This window comes from Nicotiana sylvestris, chromosome 1 (assembly GCF_000393655.2).
Source record: "Nicotiana sylvestris chromosome 1, ASM39365v2, whole genome shotgun sequence".
Lineage (NCBI taxonomy): Eukaryota > Viridiplantae > Streptophyta > Magnoliopsida > Solanales > Solanaceae > Nicotiana > Nicotiana sylvestris.
The window spans coordinates 159,249,419-159,274,242 of NC_091057.1; the positions used below are offsets into that span (position 1 = coordinate 159,249,419).

The following is a 24,824-nucleotide window of genomic DNA, read 5'->3' on the forward strand; positions in this document are numbered from 1 at the left end:
GGATGCTAAGCTGAAAACATGGAAGTTAGTGGGTGATGAAAATATGGAAGTTGGTAGTTTTCAATGGAGTACTCAGATTTTACAACTAGGCAAATTCTTTTAACAAACAATGCAAACAATCTTAAATTGTATTAAAATAAAGAGTTTAATTATAGACATTGATATTATAATTTTTTATATTATGGTACAATTTATCGTCTGATAGCAACCTAGTTTATTTTACTAGGATACCAACTAATGTTTATTACAAAAATTTGTTTATAATTATCTTATATAAGTGATTTGATAGTATAATTATTTTTACATCTTAAACTTATAAATAAATATGTTAAGAAGGAGGATCACATTTCTTGTGCATCCTAAAAGTTGGGATCACAAAAGGTTTGTTCTTTTTTCCTAATTCCACCCATTCTTGATAAGAGGTGTTAATCGGGCCGGACTGACCCGCTAACAACCCGGTTCAACCCGGGTCAGCTCGGTCCAGCTCGTTACTATGAATATGTGTGCGGGTTGGGACGGGTTGGACGGGGGGCGGGCTAGTAACGTTAAGTTTTCGCCAAACGGGTACGCGAACCAGCCACAACCCGTTAAGCCCTTAACGGGTTCTTAACGGGCCGCAGCCCGCAAAACCGCCTAATTTTTATTTATTTATTTTTAAATTAAATCTGACCGTTAAAAGAAAAATATAAGATAGTTAAAAATAATATATTTAAAAAAAACGAAAGCCCGACCCGCCCGAACCCGCTAGGCCCGAACCCATACGGGCCCTATAGAACCCGAAAAATCCCAGCCCGCCACTAGCCCGTTAACTTCAGCCTGCTAACAACCCGCCCGTAACTCTAACGGGCAGACCATTTTTGTGTCCAGCCCGTTCCAGCCCGCCCGATAAACACCTGGGACTTGTTCTTGCTGCCCATTCATTCCATAGCCATAACTTCAATACTTGCTCTTTTTGCTTGGCACGTGTACCACGTGTGAATCGCACGCTCCAAAGATAAGGTCACACAAAGCACTTCATCCGTGTCACGCATATGCTTAGACACGCTTGGCTTCCTTCACACGCGTGAGAAACCCTAGCCTTCGCATGCTCGCCGTGTTCCGCCGGATCTTCGCCGGAAAAACTTCCCGCGAATTCCTCTCCTATCCTTCAGGTTCTTTCTGTAGAGAATATCAATTTTCCTTCCGTCACTCTGCTCCGGCCAATTCGCCGGAATATTTATTATTGTATTTATATGGATCTGATTTCTACAAGTGATGCTCGTCGGCTTCTGTTCATGTTCCAGAGCAATTAGATGTGAAATGACACATTGTAAGTCATCTCTCTCTTTTTTCTTATGAGAAAAATTGCTGAAAACGATCTAAAGGATGAATTTTTGGATAAATTTATCATCTTTTTAGAACGCCATTGCAAAAAGGAAAAGAAAAAAAAGAAAAGAAAAGTAAACAAACTTAAGAGTGGTCATATTAATGGGCCTGAATAGAGCTGAATGGAAAAGGGAGTCTTGTAGCCGAGATCAAGTTATTTGGGATTGAGGTGTAGCTGATTATAAAAACTAAAAAGGTGGTAGTATAAGCAAAAATTGAGCTTTCATTGGATGGTGCCAAAGATCATGCTTATTTGTTAGCTCAGATAGTTGAAGTAGATGGATAGTTGGTATGGTTTTGGGAAGATAGCAATAGCGTGGGATGTTCTTTCATTCTCTGCATGGGATTTAAGTTATACGCACCCAATAGTGTGTTCTTACATGATCCATAATTTTAACGAGTTGTAGCAGGTTACTTACTGTTATCAAACATGCATATTGTAGACTATCTTAATTGTTTTTAAGTAATCTAATAGTGTAGAATTTCTTATTATTTGTTAGCAGTAGTTTATAAAATTTAAACCTGCATGAATATTGACTTGCATTTTGGAAGCATGAGATTCCTATTTGTTGTAAGTTGGATTTAGGTGTTTAGAATTTCTGTAGTCATTTGTCCTAATGGAATACCTGAAGTAGTGGCTCCGTTCTGCATGTCTTTCCTTTGAAATGCTTTTTGTGGTCTAATCATATTGATATTTTGACTTTGAAATTTTTTGCTAAACCAGGGAGCTAAAGAGCCAAGCCTCTAAAAAATGTCTTCTGAAATACTTTAGTCAAATTATTATGCTGAAGCATGACGCTGGGCTAGTAGAATGTCATCTGCATGTGAAGTTTGAAATGTAATAAAGCTCAAGCAAACGAAGTGGAAAAAGAAAAGCTTGAAAATGGCATCAGAGATGCAGAGATATGATACAAATGAAGATGACGAAGAGATGGATGTGAAAGAAGAAGATGATGAGGATGATGATGATGAAGATAAGAATGGCACCTTTAATGCAATGGCAGGTTTCGATGGGGCACATGGATCTAGCAGCAGTAATAGGTTTCAACACCATCAGCAATATCAAGAGCCGCCAACCCCACAAGGGGGATCTCGTAGATGTAGGCCATTAGAAGAGAAGGAACGAACAAAGCTTAGGGAGCGACAACGTAGAGCTATTACTGCTAAGATCTTGGCTGGTCTCCGAAGGCACGGGAACTATAACCTTAGAGTTAGGGCTGATATCAATGATGTTATTGCTGCTTTGGCAAGGGAAGCAGGCTGGGTTGTCCTTCCAGATGGAACCACCTTTCCCTCAAAATCACATTCACAGGTAACTCTCCTCCTCCATTCTAAGCAAAGTATTTCTTATCTTTTTCCAATATAACAAAGTTCACAGATAGTCTCATGGAGTTTAAGTTAGGCAAGATGAAAAATTTAGCGTTACGGAGGAAATTTGTCAACGGGGCATATGCATCAATATTATTTTGTTTCTAGTAGATCCCAAGAAAACTCAATATGGTGTTGTTTTTTCAACATCTACAGGTCACTGGAGCTACTGGTGGGACACCCACCACAATGGTGACTTCATCATCTTCACATATACCAACACAACATACTCCACCTGCTTCGTTGAAAGGCACGCCTTCTGGGTTTCAGAACACAGCCGATCACAGTGCCTGTCAAGTGAAAAGTGTGTTTATACCTACTTCATCCCCTTATGATTCATCCTCCACTGCCCGATCGCAAACTTCAGCCATGGTTGCAGATGGACAAGACACACAAAATGACCCATTTCTTGTAGGGTCTGGGGATTCACTTGACAAGCAGGTGAAATGGGTGGCTTAACGTATTGTAAAACTTGTAAATTATTTAGGAATACATTTTCACTTTGCCAATACATTTGCGTGAAATATCTTGAAGTACCAAAACAATAAAAAATTACCATGGCAATCCCGTATGGGTGGTGGATAGTATCATATGTGTGAAATTGACATTTTTGTTTGAATACTTTTGGAACTTTAGTTTTGCTGTTTCAACAGGCCTATAAGAGCATTCTGCTAATGTTGATGTTTCTGAAATATTTTGTTAGGTTATTGACATACACACAAAGTTACAGAAGCGTGATTTTGCTGGGACACCCTACATTCCTGTTTATGTTATGCTACCTGTGAGGTTTCTGAACTTGAACCTTGTTAATTCTTCCTTATTCTTCCCTTTTGTCAATTACTGTTCAGGGGCCTCTTGTATCTCATCTCTGTTTCTCTAGCAACTTGATCCTTTGACATGTGTAACTTGTGTCTTCATTCCACTTGCATTGTTATTAAACCTTTAGAAGAGGAGAATTTATTGTTGTACAGCTTTCCTCAAGTCATATGTGGTTAACCTGATGCTTTTTTCCATGTTATATTGGCAGTTAGGAGTGATTAATATGAAGTCTGAGCTTGTTGATGCGGATGGTCTAGTGAAGCAACTGAGAGTGTTAAAGTCAATAAATGTTGATGGTGTGATGGTGGACTGCTGGTGGGGCATAGTAGAGGCAAATGCTCCACAGGATTATAACTGGAATGGATATAAAAGGCTGTTTCAAGTTGTGAGGGAGCATAAACTCAAAATAAAGGTGAGATTCACACGCGCTTTGTTGTGACTCCCTTGTTCTTCCACTTTATCCCATTATTGGTTTATGTGAAATTGTGAATGAGTGTAATAATGGGGAAAAGATGATCCTTTTACCATCAAATATTAAAGATAAGGACTTCAATTAATTTCTATCTGAATATTACAATTTTTAAAGGAAGTGATCTTTCGGGGCTTGTGATTGTCACCATAGTTATTGCATCATTTGGACTGCAAATTATTGAGGTTTTATCTGAAAACAGGTTGTGATGTCCTTCCATGAATGTGGAGGTAACATTGGTGATGATGTTTGTATTCCACTGCCTCACTGGGTATCTGAAATCGGTCGAAGCAATCCTGATATATATTTTACAGACAGAGCAGGACGGCGAAACCCTGAATGTCTCTCGTGGGGAATTGATAAAGAGCGGGTTTTGAAAGGGCGCACTGCTGTAGAGGTATGTTATGCGACCTCGGTCAGAATGCACTCTTATGATTATGCCCTAGTTGTTTAGGATAATGAGAAGAATATTTGTGTAGTAAATGAATGTCTTCTAGTTATTTTGAGGTTAAGAGAACATTTCTCTTTCTTTATTCTTTTTGGATTGAGGATGGGGCCGACGAACAGCCTCTACTGACCACAAAAACCTCCAATTTTGCTCCCGGTCAAATTTGCCAGAAATCCGAGTTGGAAATCTTTTTCATGTTGAAAGCTTTACTGACCACTAATGCTCGCGCAATATGTATTTTTTTTATTTTTATTTTTTGTGATAAGTAATGGCAATTTTATCTATCTAGCAAAAAGAAGATGTAGAGTGTATAATTAGATTGTAATAATTCTTTTATCATTAGCAAAAAAAAATTAGTGATTGTAATGAACAGGAAATCTAACATGGGTTCAGTGCTGGCACAAGGTGTTTTTGCCATTTTAACTCGTCAGTTCTGGAGATTCTTTATTGTTCTCAGTATATTTTATGCTTAACGACAATAATTGATTAGGAGTTACTGTTGCTGAATTGTCAATGGATTACTGCAGAAAAATGAAAAACACAGCAATTGAGATGTGGATATTCTCTTTTGAGAAGATTTGTGCCATGCTATACTTGCATATTAGATTTCTTTCAAGAGGTTTTAAAATTCATAGAACTCCAGTTTTCTTCTTTGTGTGACTACCTTTGTATATCTTACCCAGATGTTTGTCTTTTTGACCAATGTAGGTCTACTTTGATTATATGAGAAGCTTTCGAGTTGAATTTGATGAGTTCTTTGAGGATGGTATTATTTCCATGGTTGAAGTAGGACTAGGCCCATGTGGGGAACTAAGATATCCCTCTAATCCTGTAAAGCATGGCTGGAGGTATCCTGGAGTTGGTGAATTCCAGGTAATTTTTTTCCTTATTCTCTTTTAAGTTGAGGGCAGTAGCTTAGATTTGTATGAATGCCATGCAAAAGGATTTGATTGTCAAATCTTTATCTGTTTATGCATCACCATATTCCTGCATGAAGTCAGACTTGAAAAAGAAAGGGCAAAATACAAAATTGGTAGGTCGGCCGGAACTAATTGCATTCGCTAACATACAAAAAATAGACATTTTGTCGGCTATTATGTTTTGGAGTGACTAAAAATATGCATTTCTCAAAGGAAAAGCTTTGTCTACCTCTCTTTGCTTAGATGTTGTTGTAGCACTTATTCTCCTCTTAAGTGATTGCACTAGTTGTTAGGATCTCTGTCAAAAATTATAGCCAAAATGTGTATTTCAATCACATCCTTGTGACCATTTATTGCATCAATATGACTTTCTTGTCTCCCATAGTGTTACGACCAGTATTTGCTGAAAAGCCTGCGCAAGGCGGCTGAAGCAAGAGGACACTCATTCTGGGCACGAGGACCCGATAATGCTGGTTCCTACAATTCACAGCCACAAGAGACTGGATTCTTTTGTGACGGGGGTGATTATGATGGATATTATGGTCGGTTTTTCCTCAACTGGTACTCTCAAGTTCTGGTTGACCATGCAGATCGGGTGCTTTCTTTGGCCAAGTTAGCTTTTGATGGAACATGCATTGCCGCAAAGGTTAGTCATCTTTAGGGAAAGAATTTAATATATGATATATTATCGGTTGCTATATTCTTCTCACCACAAAAAACAATGACAATAATATAAACAATACTAATAAATAATGGAGTATTATAATTTTGCTTTTTCTTCTGTTGATAAGTAATTTCCTTTAATTCTCTATACCTTTTTACTAATGATTTTCTTTATCCAGAAAAATCCTCCTTACTATAATCTAAATAAACAGGGCCGGTGCATGATATGTTTCAAGCTTTTCTGTCATTGTCCTTATGCACATTAGAGAGTACTGTTTAGTATGCATTGATGTTGTCTTAGTAACTAAAAGTTTTTTCTTAACAAATTTCAAGAAGCTTGAATCAAGGACGGATTCAACCAAAATTATAGTAGAAGAGCCAGCAGTCAAGTCTCAACTGTACAATGTACTATGAAAGGCACTTAACAGGCAATGGGCTGTTACTTTTACTTGAAAAATTGAAAAGGAGTAACCAGCCTTCTGTTCTTGTCATGATCATATTGCTGTCACCTTATTTATTCTCTCCATCTGTCCTCTTGCCCAACCTTGGTAGCCTTTACTTGTGGAAATCAATTTGGCAGTTACAAATGACTCAGAGGTGGCAACCCACCAAGCCATTGCAAACTAACTTGCATTATTCATCTAGCTGAGTAAGATAGGTTGTGCATAAAGTTTATCCTTTAAATGATAATATGAATAATTACTTTTAAGCGATTAAAGAATTCTAGGACTCAATTCTACCTTCTTGATGCTTGCAATGAAGCAACTTATCTCATCAAAAAAAAAAGGACTCAATTCTACTCCTGGACTTCGTAGTATAAAGTTCACGGCTTTACGCTTTGAAGATTCCGCCTATGATCAGATTGATGGATGTAGAAAATTTATATAGTTGACCCAGCTAGTTCAGAATTGAGGCATTGTTGATTAATTAATTGCTGGTCCAGAAACCATTAATGACTTCAAGGTTTTCCACTGACCGAAATATTTTAGGAGCAAATGTTTGTTGCAATTCTGCACTTTGGTCTCCAAAGCCAAAGCAGAAAACAAATATTTTCTGCATAAAATAGCATTAGTCAGTTATGAAAGCCTCCGAACTAGTTTATAGCTATTGCTGTTTTCCCAGATGACAAGCCCAACATTTATTCGCCAAAACTAAAAAAAAAAACAAATTGCTCAAATTCAATCCAAACACTCAGAATATCGTTCTCCCAAGAAAATAGTTTAGAGCTTTAATGGTATTTTTGCAGATGACCAGCCAACATAAATTCTCCAAAAATAAAAACAAAACTAATTTTCTCAAATTCAATTCCAAACATTTTTTTTATTTCTTCTCAATTCGGACTGTTTTCTAATCCAAATGCAATTAGGAATGAGAATATTATATGTTTTTTTTATGGGTAAATAATTAGATGTTGTAAGTATGCTTTTTTTTTCTTCTTTCTGCCGGAAGTGCTTTGGCTAACTTTCTAATACTGTTTCGCCTGCCAGTACTCACAAATCTTCTTTTGTTAATTTTCAAAAGCTTGTGAATGATAATCATTCAGGTTTTTCTCGCATACACCCTTTGATGAAATTCATGCACTTGAAATAGAAAGTTTTATATGCTTGCTTTGTCTTTTAGTTGAAGTTCGCTAGAAGAGAAAAGACTTCTTTTATATTAGGTATAGTTGATCCAGTTTCTACCATATTTTAAATCTGAACAGCTATCAGGAATTCATTGGTGGTATAAGACATCTAGCCATGCTGCCGAATTAACAGCTGGTTTTTATAACCCGAGCAATCGAGATGGTTATGTTGCAATTGCGGCAATGCTGAAGAAGCATGGAGCTGCACTGAACTTCAAATGTGCTGAAATGAGCATGTTAGAGCAGGCAGTGGATTTCTCTGAAGCTTTAGGTGATCCTGAAGGATTAGCGTGGCAAGTAAGCTTCGAACACTATAGCTTGAGTTTCATCTCTGCTGAAAGATAAATATCTACTAAAAGGACAGTTTGCTTTGCTATACTTGCAAATCTGTTGACCATTATGTTAACTACAGATTAACTCACTTTGCCTTCGAACATCTCATTGCAGGTGCTGAATGCGGCTTGGGATGTTTCTCTACCAGTTTGCAGTGAGAATGCACTCCTGTGTCATGATAGAGGTGGCTATAATTGTTTATTGGAAAAAGCTAAGCTCTTGAATGATCCGGATGGGAAGCATATTTTTGCTTTTACCTACCTTAGGCTCGGTCCCCTTCTCATTGACGGACAGAACTTCATGGAATTTGAACGATTTGTTAAGCGCATGCATGGTAAAGAATTGGAAGTCTTCTACTCATGTGTCAATTTTGCATTTTCATATTTGGTAGTTTTGTGGTTGACTAGTTTGTGATTTATTTGGGTAGAAATAGTTGGGTCAAGACTTGAGGGTTCAAAACAAGTCTACAAAACTTAGATTTCGAAATGAATTATAGAATTAGGATCAGTGATATTGTCTAAGATTTGAATATTAGTTACATCTGTAGTGTTGTGGCTCTAGCTCACCATAAACTTGATTAACTCCAATCTCCAAGGATGAGATAGAGATTAGTCACCCCTTCAGCCACAGAAGAGTTTGATTTCACACCGCCACCCTGAGTTTGCTTCGAAACAGAATAACAGATCGAGCTGAGGAAAAAGAAAAAGCAACTAGTAGAGGAGGAAATGTCGTCTTGGAAGATGATAATTGATAACCAGTTAACCACGGGGAGATGCTAGTTGAAATCATGGCTAATGTTCATCATATCGATAAGTCAGCTCCTTGCCTTTATCGTCTATGGTTCTTCCAGTGAACAAATAGATTATAAAGCATGTTATTTATCTCGGTGCAAGTATATTATTCCTTAATGATGGTGGTTGTTCTGCCAGCTATTTATTGACCTGTCATCCCCAAGATCATCTCATAGGCAGTATTATGGTGACTTTGTCATTGGTTCCTCCTGTCTGTTTTGCAGGAGAAGCAGTCCTTGAGTTCCAATCGTAGTTCGGGAGAGCAGGCAATCTTCACTATGTGCATAAGTTCCCTGACTTCCCTCTTCCTTAGGGAAAGCAGGATTATATATATATTTCAGTATAATTTAAGCATAGTTCAGGAGAGCAGGCAGTCTTCAGCTTGTGAGCAAATCCTCTCTGTGGGATTATATTTCTGTAGTAGAATGTAAGAATACACTTCCATAGGAAATATGAAGCTGGCAGTGTCGAACTGCAATTTGACGTAAGATGTATATTCATGTTGAAGATGATCAAATACCGTAACTTGACCTAAGATGTGTGATTCATGTTGACATACTATCTTAAACAATTTCAGTTGTAGAAAACAAAACTAGTTTTCAAGGTGCTCAAAGAATGGATTGTTAGCATGAGGAAACTGGATCTTGAAACAGTGAGACCTTGCACAATGATTATATAATCCGCTTGAATGGTATAGGAATTCTGTAATTATACAAAGTATTTTAAACATATATTCAGCTCAACAATCAAACTTTGCATGTCTAAACAATAGTTAATTTCAAGGTGAATTAGCAATTATACCCTGAATATTGGCCAGCATCTCCTACCCATCATAATTGTCTGTTAAGCTGATAGGTCTAGTATTACTTTTAAGGTGATATGGTCTATATATATTAGCCACCTGCTCTTTCGTTAAACTGGTAGGTCTGCTGTTACTTCCGATGTGAATTCGCGAATATAGTCTAAATATTAGCCGTGTTCCAAGATAGTACGTTAACATGATACAAACAACGTGAAACTGACCAAATGAAGAGGCATAATTACTAAACATGACAACATCAGTGAATTATGTAATTGAAACCTTAACTGATTCTTTTAAATATCTATGTACTGATATTTGGGCACCCAAAATTTTGTCCCTTGGAGATAATAACCAAAGTGATCCGGACGTGCTATCATTCATGATTCCAACTAGTGAACTAACCTATTCTCTACCAAACGCCGTCCTACTAACCTATACAAGGCATCAAATGTATTCTAAGGGACCCTATGAAAAAAAATGAATATGACACTGACCAATTAAAGACTTCTTGACCCAGTTCGTCTGGACTCATCTGTGTAAAAAAAGACGCCCTGCTAAATCATCCCAGCTGTCTCTCCTCTTTTTGGAAATTGTGAGAGAGGACTCCCCTGGTTTTTCAAAATCCTGCCCTTCCTCTATGTCACGGAAAGTTCCATATGCAGAAGGAGAATATGCTTGAGGAACATCCAGTGCAACTGCCCTCTGCAATGCAGCCTTGTGTTCCTCCTTGAGAGACGCCTGTCGCTCCATTCTCTGCTGCACAGGGAAATTCATAGATTCTGCAATTTGATGCCTCTCCAACATCGACTGTGGATAGAGAAAATGAAATAATTTCATGAATAACGATATGAATGTTAGCTCTTAGTATCATTTCCACAAATTCTCTCACAATTAAAAAAATCAGGCAGGACAAGAATTTGTTTTCTGGATGCTATAGAAAGGGGCTCCTCCATTAGTGCTCATAAAACTGCATTTATACATTAAATATATTATGTATTTACCAACACTTCCACAACGATAACTACTATGCCTCAATCCCAACCATGACTTCTAAAAGGGGGGGGAAAATGTGCGAGGTTCAACTCTCTAAAAACTGATTTTTCCCATGTGTTTGTTCTAACAAGGTCCTCTAGCAATTCAAACCTAATCCTATAGAATCTTAAAGCATTTTAACATTGTGCCAACAGCAAGAAAAACTTTTTCGATTTCATATGACATTCCGTACTTCAGTCTGAAAGCATTAAGCTACGCCCTATTAAGTCTCCAATCATGTCTTAGCTATGACATCAACTCACAAATGCTACTGATTGGTCTGTCGCATGTCACAGATGCTGAGACGTCAAGGAATAACCTGGGGAAACCAGGTTTAGATTCCACCACTAACACTCAGTGTGAGTCCATTTGTTTCAGCCTTATTTATCCTGCATATTTGCTTGTGAATAACAACAAATTTCCCGATCGATCATTCGAGGTGCACATAAGGTGGCTTGGTAAAACATGCCGGCCTCAAGGTCAGCTCACCAAGACGATATTGCTTTCCATTACCAGTAGGTATAGAACATACATGTTCAACAAACATTATTAAATACCCCAGAATGACTACTGTAGGCACGATTGATGAGCTCTTCTTTGCCAGTTAGGTTGCTCATCTTCTAAACCATAGTTAAGGTCAAACAATTAAGTTGTAATTGCTAGACCTTGAGATTTCTTTTATTCGGGCGGGGGATAAGGTGCTACAGTTTGAGATATTTTCCTAACTGAAAAAAACAAGGGCTACCAAAGGCGGAAATAAACTCTCAGGAATTTCCAAGGATGCCTAACATCTCTTCTGTAATTCAAAATGTCTCGAATTGCCTCTTCCTTTTTCTCCTCAGTCTTCCTTGACCCTCCTCAATGAAAGAAGGAAAAAGAAGATAAAGCTAGGTTTAATTTCTCAATCAACTTGGAGTTCTTTAGAAACGTCAGAAGATATGGCTGACAGAAAAGGAAGTTATATCTGATGTTTAAGAACGGAGCTGCATAAAACTTACATCAATTGTTCTTTGTGATTCTGTCAATATCCGAATAATGGCATGATCAGATGTCATGTTGCAAGAGAGAACTATGTGCTCAAACCGTCCATCAACAGGTATAGCAGTCCTCACAATGGGTCTAATATTAGCAAAGCTGCAGCAGAGGCAAAAACAGGTTAAGGCTTAGCTACTAAAACAGCTATATTTGAGAAATGAAATTTATCCAAGTGATTGAAACAAAGGATTTTTCTTTTTCAGAGAGAAGAACATCTCCCCCAATGGGATGCTACTTTTTGCTCTTCAACTTGGCTCCACCAAGTATAAATACTGTTGCCAAGCTAAGTCCTTAAATGATACCAAAATTCTAAATTTCTAATGTCTACTAGTAAAAAAGAGAGCGCATCAAATCCTGCAAAAGTTTTACATTTTACTTCACAAATCTATATGTAAATGGAATTTCATATACCTGAAGGGCTTCCTGACAATAATGTGATAAAGACGACCAGGAGCATAAAGGCGTCTTGGATCTTTTAGCATCTTCTCCTCCAGGGTGAATGTATCTTTCAGGCACATTATGCACATCAAGCACGGGAAACTATAGAGAAAAACACTGCTTGTCAGCCTATGGCTTGTCACACTAGTCTCTTGGTATCATAAAAATATAACCTGATACAGTGTTGAACCAAATATTTATGTATCAACAAACTGAAAGTAAACAGTGAAAATAACTCGATTCATCAAGCCTTCCAAGTTGCATCGGATGTTAATAAGAAACTTTGGGCTTCTTATTGAAGGAAGAATATTTGATAACATTACTAGGAAATGTCTGTTTGTATAAGTGGCAATCTTCAAATTGGCAAGAAACTCTTATTTTGCAGTCAGAAGGAAAAGATTTTGTCTAGGACTGTCATTGATTCTGTCACGCTAAAAGATTTTGCTTTTGGACTTTATATTTTCTCCATTTCATGATCACAAAGTGCTAGGAAAAAGGACCTTACACCTCCAACCAAGAGGTTGGGGATTCGAGCTACCAAGGGAGCAAATAGGAAAAGGGTTACAATTGACTCGGTCAAGGGTTTTGGGGTGTGGGTTTTATCATATCAAAGATAAATTGAATATGTGATTCCAAAAAGACACGAGCAAATGGACACAGTTACATTATTATCAAAAGTCTTGACTCTTCTTCCTAGGGGATTCAGTAATTATAGATTGGGAAATCAAAACTATCATGTGGCATAAGCTATTAACGACTGCTTAATTTTGATTCATGCATATTTGATCACATACGATATATACATCAAAAGTCATACTGAAACGAGAGAAGACCTGCAATCTTTTACCAGAAAAGTGACTTGAAAGCATGTTCCAATGCTACAGTAGTCCGAGGTAAGAAATCATCCTGATTGGTCATGGAAAAAGTGTGTCAAAATGTGATGATAAATTCTAAGCGAATAGGTATGACTTTGGAAAAAGATTATCCAACAATACAAGAAATATACATAAGATATTAGACCTTGTTGATGATCAACAAAAGTACCCTTCCTAAATTCTGAACCAGACCTACCTTTTCTAGCAGGAATTGATTCCCAAGAACAAAGCTTCTGCCTTCTTTCATATGTTATGTATAACTGTAGCTCTACCTACAATCCAGTAGATTTTGCTTCCAAATGACAATTCAGTTCCTTCAAACTAACATTTGCTTCACTAATTGCGGGGGAGCAACTCTTTGCTCAAAAATGTGCGAGTTACTTAATCCCACAACATTGATATGACACGAAACTTATCAAAAGATAATCACCATTCAAATGCTTCTTACGTGGCATATGTTTGAAGAGATATAGTTTATGGTGACGGTAAACTAACTAATAATTACAGATTCATTTACAACATGCAACAAGCTCAATCCTATTAACATTGCACTTCAAGGATAAATTCTAAAAGAAGAAAATAAGCTTCGCTTATGGTATGTTCTTTAGTAGAAGGATTACATGGTCTAATATCAGAAAAAGAAAAACATCATCGAACTCAAATATCTGGTTCACCTTTTCAGTAAGATAAGTCTAATAATACCAGTCAAACTGAAGCAAATAAGTGTATCAGACAACAAAGAGGACCTACACATGCTTACCTGAAGCACAATAGAGTTTATGATATCCGCATATCTCACAGCCAAATTCAGTGAGACACACCTTGCAGGAGCAATTGCAAAGCATCTGATCCTTTTTCTCTCTAAGAATCCCAACTTTTCTCTGTTCTTCACAGCCAACATTGTCAATAGTGTTACCACCCCCGCCCCTAAAGAATGCCCAGCAAATGTCAAGGTATAATCCGGATACTTCTCCACTAATTCCCTTAAAATTTGTGATTCTGCTTCCCAAACCCATTGAGCTGCCTTCAACAAACCATTATGAACATAGCCCCCATCAAATTCTGCTTGCCCGAGTTTATCATCAAGTAGGACCAAAAAATCACTTTCCTTAGCCAAATTAAGACCCCTAATTGCTACAACTATGTCGGCATTCTCATGATCAACATAGATCAAATAAGGAGATACCCTCCCTTGAGTATCTTCATGATTTTTCTTTACAATAACCCAATCAGGATGAATACCATATCCTCCAGGGGGAGTCCATATGGGGTTTCTAATATCATCCTCATATACAGCTATAATATATCGACAAAACCGTGGCACTGGCTCAAACTCACTAGCAATTGCAAGTCCCCAATTTTCACTCTCACGGCCAGCGGTATAAAGGAACTTCTTCCACACCCAACGAACACAAGCTAAACAGTATACACATTCAATAACTGGAACACAACAGGCAAATGACATTGGTGCCTACCATACAGTCATCTTCTAACAGTTCAAGAATGACAATTACTTCCAATAAAATGAATCCTAACACTGTTTCTGCAAATGGGGGTCATTTTTTTGTTGAGGTTCACCTTATGGGGTATCAAGATAGTAAGTACTTGAGCTAACTCAGTGATCAAAATTGAATCTTTACTAACTAAAGGTATCAAAATTGAATTTTTATTCATTAAATAACAAAGAAAGGGCATAAAATTACCATTACAAGAACTGAACTTTGGAGAAGCTGGGCAGGTAACAGTTGTAATCATCAATACAAACTTCAAAAAAGGAACATAATATATTGAATAAAGATAGAAAAAGGGGTTGCTTTTGAATCTTGAAAAGAGAAAAATGACTGAAAATTTAAGAGAAAAATGGAGAAAAAGCAGTAGCACACCTGCAACTACTTGTCAAACCCACCATTTTAAGTGGGGTCCCTTACAATTGAGTGAAAGAATATTTTGGGATTATGCGTAGATCCCTGTCTAATGGCACTGGTTTTCTAATTAATTACGTACTACAGTAACTTTTTTCTGATTTGCAAGTAGAATAGCTTATGATGATGGCTTCTGCTTAGTTGTAATTTCTGTGGAAGATAGTTTCTTTAATTTTCGTACTAAATTTTTCTCAGGTTTGGTAGAAGTTTCCTCTGAAGGGAGCAAATAACAAAAAAAAACAAAAGAAACGGGAAAGGGGGTAGTTTCTTGTGAATTATTGCCATCTGTTAACTTTTTGTCATACTTCTAGTTTTGTATTGTAGCAAATATTTCTACTTTAATTTTGATAAAAATAGAAGTTGTCTTGTACATGCATTCCTTTCTTTTTGGCAATATTGTGTGCCTTAAATCAAATAGAACGAACTATAAAAAAAAGTGGGTAGTATTATGTGATAACGTGGATATTCTTACACTAATATTAGCAAAATTATTACTAAGTTTCTGTAAAAATAGCAAGGGCTAGTCAGTTTTCGGACTGGTCATTCAGAAATAGCTAGCGTTTGCAAAGTCACTAAAAAATAGCCGTTATTTTATTGCAACACGGAAAGTTTCAGCATAATATACTGAAAATGTTGGTTTATGTTTAGTCAACAATGGCATGCTGAAAATGTTGGTTTATGTTTAGTCAACAATGACATGCCAATTGGAAGAGTTGGTGGAAAGAGTTGGTGTGGATGCTAGGAGGAAGCTTCCTCCTTTGATGTCATCCATGACATCAAGAGGAGGTAGTTTGATGTCACCAATGACATCAAGAGGAGGTCTTTACCTCTATAAATAGATGCACTCCTTCACTTGTAGAAATCATCCCAAAATAATACAATACATTGTAGTGAGTAGAGAGTTAAGAGAGAAATTCTCTTAAGTGTAATTGGGAAATCTCCCATTCCTTTATTAATATTAAAAGGGCAATTATTCTCTGGTGGACGTAGGATTATTTTGATCCGAACCACGTTAAATTTTGTGTTCTTTCTTTTACGTTTCAGCTAACATATACTAGAGATTGGTGCACCTGTGTATGAACTGGTGCTCCCATCTCCAGTATATTATCCTGGACTGGTATATTATACTAGAGTATATTTTCGGATTTTGAATAGTGTTTTTGTTCAGATTTATCTTTACATGAAAAGTGGCTAAATTTCAATTACTTTTGAAACTGTGACTATTTTTAAATGATCACTTGTAAATCTGGCTATTTTTGAATTTCTCCCTAAGTTTATGTGATTTTCAACTTTTATTAGGATAAGAAATGATCTGTTATTAGTAAACAACAGAAGCCATAAATGAGTATTCTCTTTAGAGGAAAATACTTAATCGTACCGGAAGGTTTATACCAATCCAATAAATATAGAACACATTGTTGTGCTAATTTATTTTCTTACAAATCAATTTAAATAACCTTTTTTTATCTCTTTGAGGCATTTTAATTTCAAATGACTTCTTCAAAACCATTACTATCTTTCCATTCCTTGATGAACAATGGACAAATGATAAATGGAAAGCAACAATACAACAAGCACAAATTGATGACATGTTTTATATTTGACGATAATGAAATTTTTTTTAAAAAAAACAATAGTGAGAGATTTATTTTGCTTATTTATAATGTTAGCAAAATTATTAAGTTTTTTGGACTTTTAACTTTTATTAGGATAAGATATGACCTGCAATTAGTAAACAGCATACGCCATAAATGTGTGTTTTCTTTAAAGGTAAATACTTACTCGGATATCTATATCATATCATACTAGTATATTACAAGTGGGAAGATTATTGGGTAAAGTTGATTTACTATAATGCCCATAAAAAATTGAATGGCTATTTTACCCCTCACTTAAACACTATTTTTAAAATATTTTGTACCAAAAACCTACCTTCCAATAAATGATTATTAAGTTGTATAATGAATCGAGTGGAATAATTTCCTTACTAGTTACTACTGCGGACTGCAGCCTATTCAATGCCTTAATTGCTTTTTATCTTTCCTATATTTATTCAATGTTTTAGACTTCCCGAAGTAAACTTACACATTTTGCCAAACTATTGAACCATTGTCATTAACGTTCTCTTCAAGGAGTTTTAATACTCATTCTTCTTCTTCTTCATTATTCATCTTCTAATCTTCAACTCTATGGAGTAACCATCTGAGTGAGCAATTATTTCTGTCATAAGTTTAAGTTTTGTAATTCTTGTAATGCATAGTCCTATTCCAAATTAATGTGTTAACAACTATTTTTTCTTGATAGTATAAATCTGGCACATAAAAATTAAAAGGATATATATTTGTTACTTTTTTATGTCTGTATGTTGGAAAAAGTACTCCACCACCACCTCTTTTTCTGTATGTGTATACATTTATTTTTATTTCGCTGGTGATTTTATTTTTAGCTTGAAGATTCTTTTTTAAAGGATTTTTTTTAGGTGGCTACTTCTGTTTCATTGTGTCGTATTTATTACATCATCTTTAGATATTCTAAAACAACATAAAGCATCAATATATGGTTATTTATAAATTTATGTAAAGATAGTATTTGAATATATGTCGGAAATTATACTCTTTTATATATGTGAAAGGAAAATAAAGATTATGGTAGTGATTTGGTAATGATAATCTGTGCAAATGCTTAATCTGTTTAATATTTGAGTAGTTTTACTTTAAATTTAGTTTTATCATTTTATGTTCTATAAATTCTAGCGGGTTAGTTAATATCAATCATATGACAACCCTAATAAAGTAGAATTATTAGGTGGGTGAAAAATTAAGATCTAGAGCTCTTCAATCAGGCTGTCATGCTTGGTCGTTTTAGTTGGAAAAATAAGGTTGCAAGAATTGTAAGAACTGGCCTCAATAGTTAGCTTTTTAATGAGCAGGTATTTGCAAATGATTTTTCCATGAACAATATTAGATTTCATTTGATTCTATCATAATTTTGTTGTCTTGACGTGTATAAGCTTTTTAATAATTATCACATGATAATACATGTCGTGTATGTACAAATTGTGAATCAAAAATTACATAGATGCCAAAAGTTCTGATCATGATATACCAATTAAAACGTGAAAATGAAATATATATTATTTCAAATAAAATATTAGGTGTGAGATACGATTGTACAACATGTTTGGACCTAATAACATCAAAATTAATTTCATTACACATTGACACACTGTACTAACCAGCTTCAACTTCATAGGGAACATGTCAAGTAATGTTACATAAAAATTTCACGTTACTCGTCACTCTCATGTATACTTTAAACAATAAAATTATTTTAAAATGTTTGTATTGATTGACATGAGATACACGTGCATTGCATGTATCGATAATCTAGTCAATCCAATAAATACAGAAAACATTATTGTGCTAATTTATTTTCTTACAAATCAATTTAAATTCCTTTTTCTCTTTGAGGCATTTTAATTTCAAATGACTTCTTCAAAACCATTACTATCGTCTCATTCCTTGATAAATAATGGACAAACTGATAAATGGAAAGCACCAATACAACAAGCACAAATTGAAGACATGTTTTATATTTGACAATAATGAAATTTTTATAGAAAATTAGTGAGAGTTTTACATTGCTTTTTTCTTTTAAATATGAATAAATTATTACAAGAGATACAATCATGTAGCAAGTAAAAACTTTTGTCGCATAAAATACAAGATTCTCAGAAGTTCATTAATTTTTACTAATGATAGTGTATGGATCAATTTGTGTATGTCTTAACTATCTAACGAATACATGTTTTTTCCCACCGATACAGGTACATCAACACACCAAAATTCCAGAACTTTATCATTATGAGAAAGACCCTTGTTCAAGTATAAAAGTAATTTATCTAGAAAAGAAACATGACTGATTTTGGGTAATGGGGTCAAATTATTTAAATTTCAATGTGAAATTCAAAGATGTATTTTAATGCACTTGAAGTACAATTATAAGCTATAACTTATGATTTTTATAAACAAAATAAAGTTAATCTAATATTTAAAAAATCATAAATACTGTCTTATAAAACGTAATAATTTTATAATTATTATAAAATAATAAAAGAAGAAGAGTATTGCAGAGCAAAGTACAGAGAGACTTCTTATTGCTTTGAGTTGAATTATAATGGAATAGAACCATCTATTTACAGGGAGAGGATGACTTAGCCACCAAGTAATGAACCCTAGAATCTCTCTAAATATAGACATTCACCATAAATAAAATTCTATTTATAACACTCCCCCTTGAATGTCTATTCAACAGATAATGTGCCTCGTTAAAACCTTAACTAAATAAAACCCAGTGGGAAAAATTTCTAGAGAAGGAAAAAGAGTACGCATATCTAATAATACGCCTTTTGGTTGCCTCGTTAAAAACCTTGCAAGGAAAACCCAATGGGACAAAACCTTGAAAGGGAAAAAGAGTACAACGCGCATTAACTCCCCCTGATAAGAGCATCAATTCACATCTTTAAGCCTTCACATTCCAATCTTGTGCACTAGCTTCTTGAAGGTTGAGGTCAACAGAGATTTGGTGAATAAAATAGCCATATTAAGTCCAATGAATATGTTGCACCTTGAAAATCGTCGCTATCACATTATCATGCTTATAGCATATGTGCGTAAATAGTACTTAGGATATGGTACTTCAGGACCAAGAATTGTATATGCTTTAAGCGATTTAAATCATTTAAGAATTGTCATATAAGGATAGTCATATAATAGACTTTAATTAGATGCATATCAAATTTTCATGTCATGCTAGACAGATAAGATATCGAAAACTGATTGCACATATCATTGACTTTATACTTTCAAGTGTTTGAACTACAGGTCCAAAACTATATGTTTTTCATATGGAATCAATTCTACTTGAATTGTGTCTCTTCCATTTGGACAATACTTTTGTGTCTATATTCGATAGACTTAAGATCCTCATCTATACTTAGCGTTATGATAGATGTCGTCGACAAACATTTTATATCGGTTCCAATATTTTTTCATAAAGACATAACATAGAGATCTCTTTATTCATATATTCAGGTACCTGAATCTTTCATGAGATTTTATGAAGTGTTATGTCATGTGATCTTCTAGATCACTTGCCTCCTTTATTATGATCATTTGATCATCTTCTTTATCAAGAAGTTTAGTTGAAACCGATTTGTCTATAGGGTTTAAGCGTACTATAGATTTTGTCCTTCTAGGACTTAATATGAGCATTTGCAATGGGAATATAGTTACTTTCTTTTGGCCAGCAAATGCGTCTAGCATATTTTGCAATATATTGCTGATGAATTATCTTTTTATGAACTTCAAGTTCATATTATCGTATTTGAGGATCTAGACATACAAATGATAATTCATTCTACGTAACATTTTCTCAATTGTTTATCATGTCTCCCCCTCGTGTTAGAAAAACTAACTTGCTTTCTCAACTTTGAAAGTTCATTTTTGTGTGTCATGGTGTTAATCAAAATATACACCGCACATCAATAATAATAAGATAGAATTATTTAGTTCCTGACCATGAACCACTTGTGAGGGGATAATGTAATATACTTTCGTATATAACCTATATCAAACATATATAGATAACTTTGTTCTCATAAGCAATTGTTTAGCTATTAAGTGGAGACACTCAATAAATCATTTTGCTAAACCAACTGTGATGTAAACCAACTTATCAAGATGAACTATCTTGAATAAAAAAAAATTGGAATATGCTCTAAATTAAATTATTGAGCAGTTACCTCGCAAACACCAGGTTGCAGGTTAATAATAATCGCACATATAACCATCTCATAGATGCATCTTGCGTAGTATACATGGCAGGTGAATGTACCCGTATTCACCTTTGATATTTTCAGCATTCATGGGATTCAATCCCAATTTTAGTCGGTATATTAACTAATGAGAACAGTCAACATAAGAGAATTCATAAAGGACTTTCTAGTTCTTTAATATTTATCCATGTGAATTCTCTATTATTTTTGCACATCATACTTAAATTGATATGGTTAAACCAATTGTGCCAACTGAATAAATTATCAATATTGATAAACTTCAGGTTTACACCATGACGTGTGCAATTATCAATAAACTCCAAGTTTATTATGATATGAGTTTTTATATCAATAAACATCCACTTTAGTGTGGTATTCTTTTATTTGTGTAGTACAAACTGGAGAATAAAGCGGGTAATTTTTTATATACATATTACCCCGCTACAAGTTGTAGTAATAGAAGATATCAAATCTTTCCTTTATTTATAGTCTCAATATAACCAACCGCTTTCGCATATAATTTGGAAACTGAATAAGCTTCTTTGATACTTACTACAACATAATACCTTATTGGTAATCAATTGTGTTTCTCCAAAATAGTATAATTGGCTCTTGCCGAGTTCCCAATTAATTTTGTAGTACCACATATTCATCAACATCCATATGGTGAATATCTCTTTTAAGAAGGAAGTTATACCATTATGGTTATGGTCAAAATTATATGCAAGATCTGTTTCTTGCATTACCGTTGTCTTTAAATAATCATATTGCCAAAATATTTTGGCGTATAATAAGTACGTGACCAATGACCATTTATGCCATAATAATGACATTATTTTCTTATTTCCTCTCAAAGCTCCTTCTAGAGGTAAGTGTGGTATATACCACTAGCACACTCATATCCTTCCAAGAATGAATATGTATTCATAAACCATATGTTGTCACATTCACATCATGAATGAACCATAATCATCTATATGTGCTTTACAAAATCTCATGTCAAATCGATGACAAATATTACTTTCACATAGTGAAGGATTATTTTGAGAATCCTTATTGTTCTCATTGTCACAATAATGACGATTATAATTTCGTCTATTGTCACGTCCACATTCATTGATACATTCATAGTAATAATTTTGTCTTCTTTCAAACTTATTACATACTGTTATCACATTCTCTTAAGGGAATGAGAATGGAACAAATTCAATGGGATGAGTTTTTAATTCTTTGTCCACAATCATATATGAATTTGATTATGGCAAGGCATAGAAATTTTACCACTTTGGGTGGTTATAATTTATTTCAAACTCCATTAGAGTTACAATCACAATTAATCGTCTTTGCTTGTATTTAAAATCAAATTATAGAATGTCAAAAATTTGAAAGAGAAAAGTAAAATACTTACCTTAAATCCATAATTTAATCATGAAGGAATTTCATGGAACAATTGACAATCATTATGCTCAATCCCAAAATTTCTACTCAATTGATTAGAGTCTCGTGCTTATAACGTATTATAAAATAATAAAAGAAGAAGAAGAGTATTGCAGAGCAAAGTAGAGAGAGGGGGAATTCTTATTGCTTTGAGATGAATTACAATGGAATAAAACCATCTATTTATAAGGAGAGAGTGACTTAGCCACCAAGTAATGAACCCTAGAATATCTCTAAATATAGATATTCACCATAAATAAAATTCTATTTATAACAATAATACAACTCCACATTTTCTCAGAAAGGGTGCCTTTGCTACATTTACAAGTTTTGAAGGTGCTATCTCCACAAATAGAAACCGCGTGGGCTTTATCATCAAAACATTATCGTACTTATTTCATTAATACCATAACTACCCTTCTTCCTGTCAGCATGCAGAATATATATAAAATGCTGTATATATTGCAATCAGAAAAACCCTAGATTTCTTCTCACCGCAACTTTTCTTCCAAAGGTCAGAACCCTTGCTAAATCAAAATGAAAATATAAAACCTCTGCTGTTTTTTTCTCTCTTACAATTCTGTTTTTATATATTCTGCTTAATTAGTAATTCAATATTTCAATTGGAGATGATTGGGTTAGTGTGTAATATTATCTGCTTAATTAGTAATTCTGTGCTTCTTTTACTATATTAGAATTGACATATAATTTTAGATATTATCAAAGTGATCTTTCGAAAAGGAGATTGTTCAGCTTCTGCAGTTTTCTTTTATTCTTTCTTGTTATATAAAGTTAGGCCAGGGAGTACTTGATGAAGAGGGATGCAATTTTTGTAGTGTTAAGCTATTTGACATAAAGGGCAGTTGAATATCTAATTTAGTGATTTTATTGGAGATGAAATTACTTAGTTTGTTAAGGTCAGGGTTGTTTTGATGAGTAGAGGTGTAATCTTCGGTATAAAACAGAAGAAATGGATAGAGATTTAAGTTTCCGTTTTTAATCAGTTTGACTCAAAAGGATAGTTCTCCATTTTGGTTATATTACTTAAAGAGCATTGCAGGAAGAAATAAAGTTAGTTTGATACATTTTCTACTCCATATGTTATAGTATTAGTTAAGTATGAGTGTTGGTGCATGTATAGTGTTAAAGTAGTGTGTATGACCAGACCCAGACACGTGATCATGTGCCTATCATAGTTGAATAATTGCTGCTTACAATTAGTAGCCTGTTTTTTTTTTAATGTGCCTTGTGTATTTGTAGGGATGGCTCCGAAGCAGCCAAATACAGGCCTTTCTGTGGGCCTTAACAAAGGGCATGTTGTTACTAAGAAAGAGTTGGCGCCCCGCCCTTCTGATAGGAAAGGGGTAAGTCGTTCGTTTTCATACTTGATCTCTTTGTCTTTTAATGTTTTGGATGTTAGACATTCTGGATATCTAACTGATCAAAAAGAAAAAGCGATTCTCCAATATCTAAATCCATTTAGATGACTTCTAATAGTTTTGTTGCTCTTTGTCTCTTGTTTAGAAAACCAGCAAAAGAGTACATTTTGTTAGAGGCCTTATCAGGGAAGTAGCTGGTTTTGCACCTTATGAGAAGAGAATTACTGAACTTCTGAAAGTTGGAAAGGACAAACGTGCTCTTAAAGTAGCCAAGAGGAAGCTGGGCACTCACAAGAGAGCAAAGAAGAAACGTGAAGAGATGTCTAATGTTCTCCGTAAAATGAGGTAATTGACAGCATTTTCAACTCGGATATTATACTTTAGGATTCTCGATCATTGTTTTCCTTGATTCCCCTCTCCCTGCGTTCTCATACCCATTGTGTGTCTGACTAAGTGCTTATCTTTGTCTTATATGATCCAGGGCTGCCGGAGGTGGTGAAAAGAAGAAATGAGTTGCATGTTAAGACCTCTTCATGAAATTTTAGGCACAGAAAACTGCTTAGCAAAGATTTATTTTAGTATCTTTTCTTAACTGAAAATTTTTGATTTATCATTTTTCTTTTTATTTGGATGTTGAAGCACTTGACCCTTAGCTTTTTGTAATTTGTTGTTTCAGAATGAAAATGGTTCGAAATTCTTAACGTTTATATTTTGCAACTCATTTGTACCATGTGAATTAAAATGTATACACATATTACTGATGTATAGGATATATAGGTACTCTAGACTCTAGAGATTCTCCAATAATAGCTGGTCAAGACAATGAGGAATATCTTCTTCCCGCTATGATGAAGTCCTAAAACTATGATTTGGGGGAATCCTGAATCTGATTCAGTGAAATTGCAAAGGATTTTCTGAGCGGTACTCAATAGTGTTGAAATGTTGAACCAGACCTTTTCGAAATGATAGATTCATTTTGAAACATTTGGTGGTTCAGCTTGGTACTATTCGAAGATTGTTTGCCATTCAGGTTAAAGTCTCTTTTTAATTAGGACTCAAATGCAATTGATATATAGGTAGTCTAGACTAGAGGTTTGCCAATAATGGCTGGTCAAGGCAGTGATGTTTATCTTCTTCCCGCTATGATGAAGTCCTAAAACTATGATTTGGGGGAATCCTGAATCTGATTCAGTGAAATTGCAAGGGATTTTCTGAGCGGTGCTTAATAGTGTTGAAATGTTGAACCTGTCCTTTTCTGAACGATAGAT

The 24,824-nt window shown here is 34.9% G+C and overlaps 3 protein-coding genes across 3 annotated transcripts; 2 read left to right on the top strand and 1 right to left on the bottom strand.

Moving 5' to 3' along the window:
• The first annotated feature begins 972 nt into the window (after positions 1 to 972).
• On the top strand, positions 973 to 9,335 carry LOC104222968 (beta-amylase 7). The gene is made up of 11 exons (XM_009774312.2): positions 973 to 1,309; positions 2,090 to 2,677; positions 2,890 to 3,174; positions 3,437 to 3,514; positions 3,761 to 3,964; positions 4,224 to 4,418; positions 5,178 to 5,342; positions 5,775 to 6,035; positions 7,755 to 7,973; positions 8,124 to 8,343; positions 9,025 to 9,335. Exons 2-11 carry the CDS (start codon positions 2,249 to 2,251, stop codon positions 9,051 to 9,053), a joined length of 2,085 nt encoding a protein of 694 aa, XP_009772614.1. The 5' UTR covers positions 973 to 1,309; positions 2,090 to 2,248; the 3' UTR covers positions 9,054 to 9,335.
• Positions 9,336 to 9,840: 505 nt separating this feature from the next.
• LOC104222969 (uncharacterized) lies at positions 9,841 to 15,155 on the bottom strand. The gene is made up of 6 exons (XM_009774314.2): positions 14,866 to 15,155; positions 13,743 to 14,746; positions 12,955 to 13,013; positions 12,081 to 12,209; positions 11,633 to 11,768; positions 9,841 to 10,409 (listed from the first exon to the last, which is right to left on the bottom strand). Exons 2-6 carry the CDS (start codon positions 14,445 to 14,447, stop codon positions 10,131 to 10,133), a joined length of 1,308 nt encoding a protein of 435 aa, XP_009772616.1. The 5' UTR covers positions 14,448 to 14,746; positions 14,866 to 15,155; the 3' UTR covers positions 9,841 to 10,130.
• A 7,446-nt stretch (positions 15,156 to 22,601) lies between these two features.
• Positions 22,602 to 24,273, top strand: LOC104222970 (large ribosomal subunit protein eL36y-like). Its single transcript, XM_009774315.2, has 4 exons — positions 22,602 to 22,691; positions 23,438 to 23,541; positions 23,702 to 23,901; positions 24,038 to 24,273. Exons 2-4 carry the CDS (start codon positions 23,440 to 23,442, stop codon positions 24,066 to 24,068), a joined length of 333 nt encoding a protein of 110 aa, XP_009772617.1. The 5' UTR covers positions 22,602 to 22,691; positions 23,438 to 23,439; the 3' UTR covers positions 24,069 to 24,273.
• Positions 24,274 to 24,824: the final 551 nt, after the last annotated feature.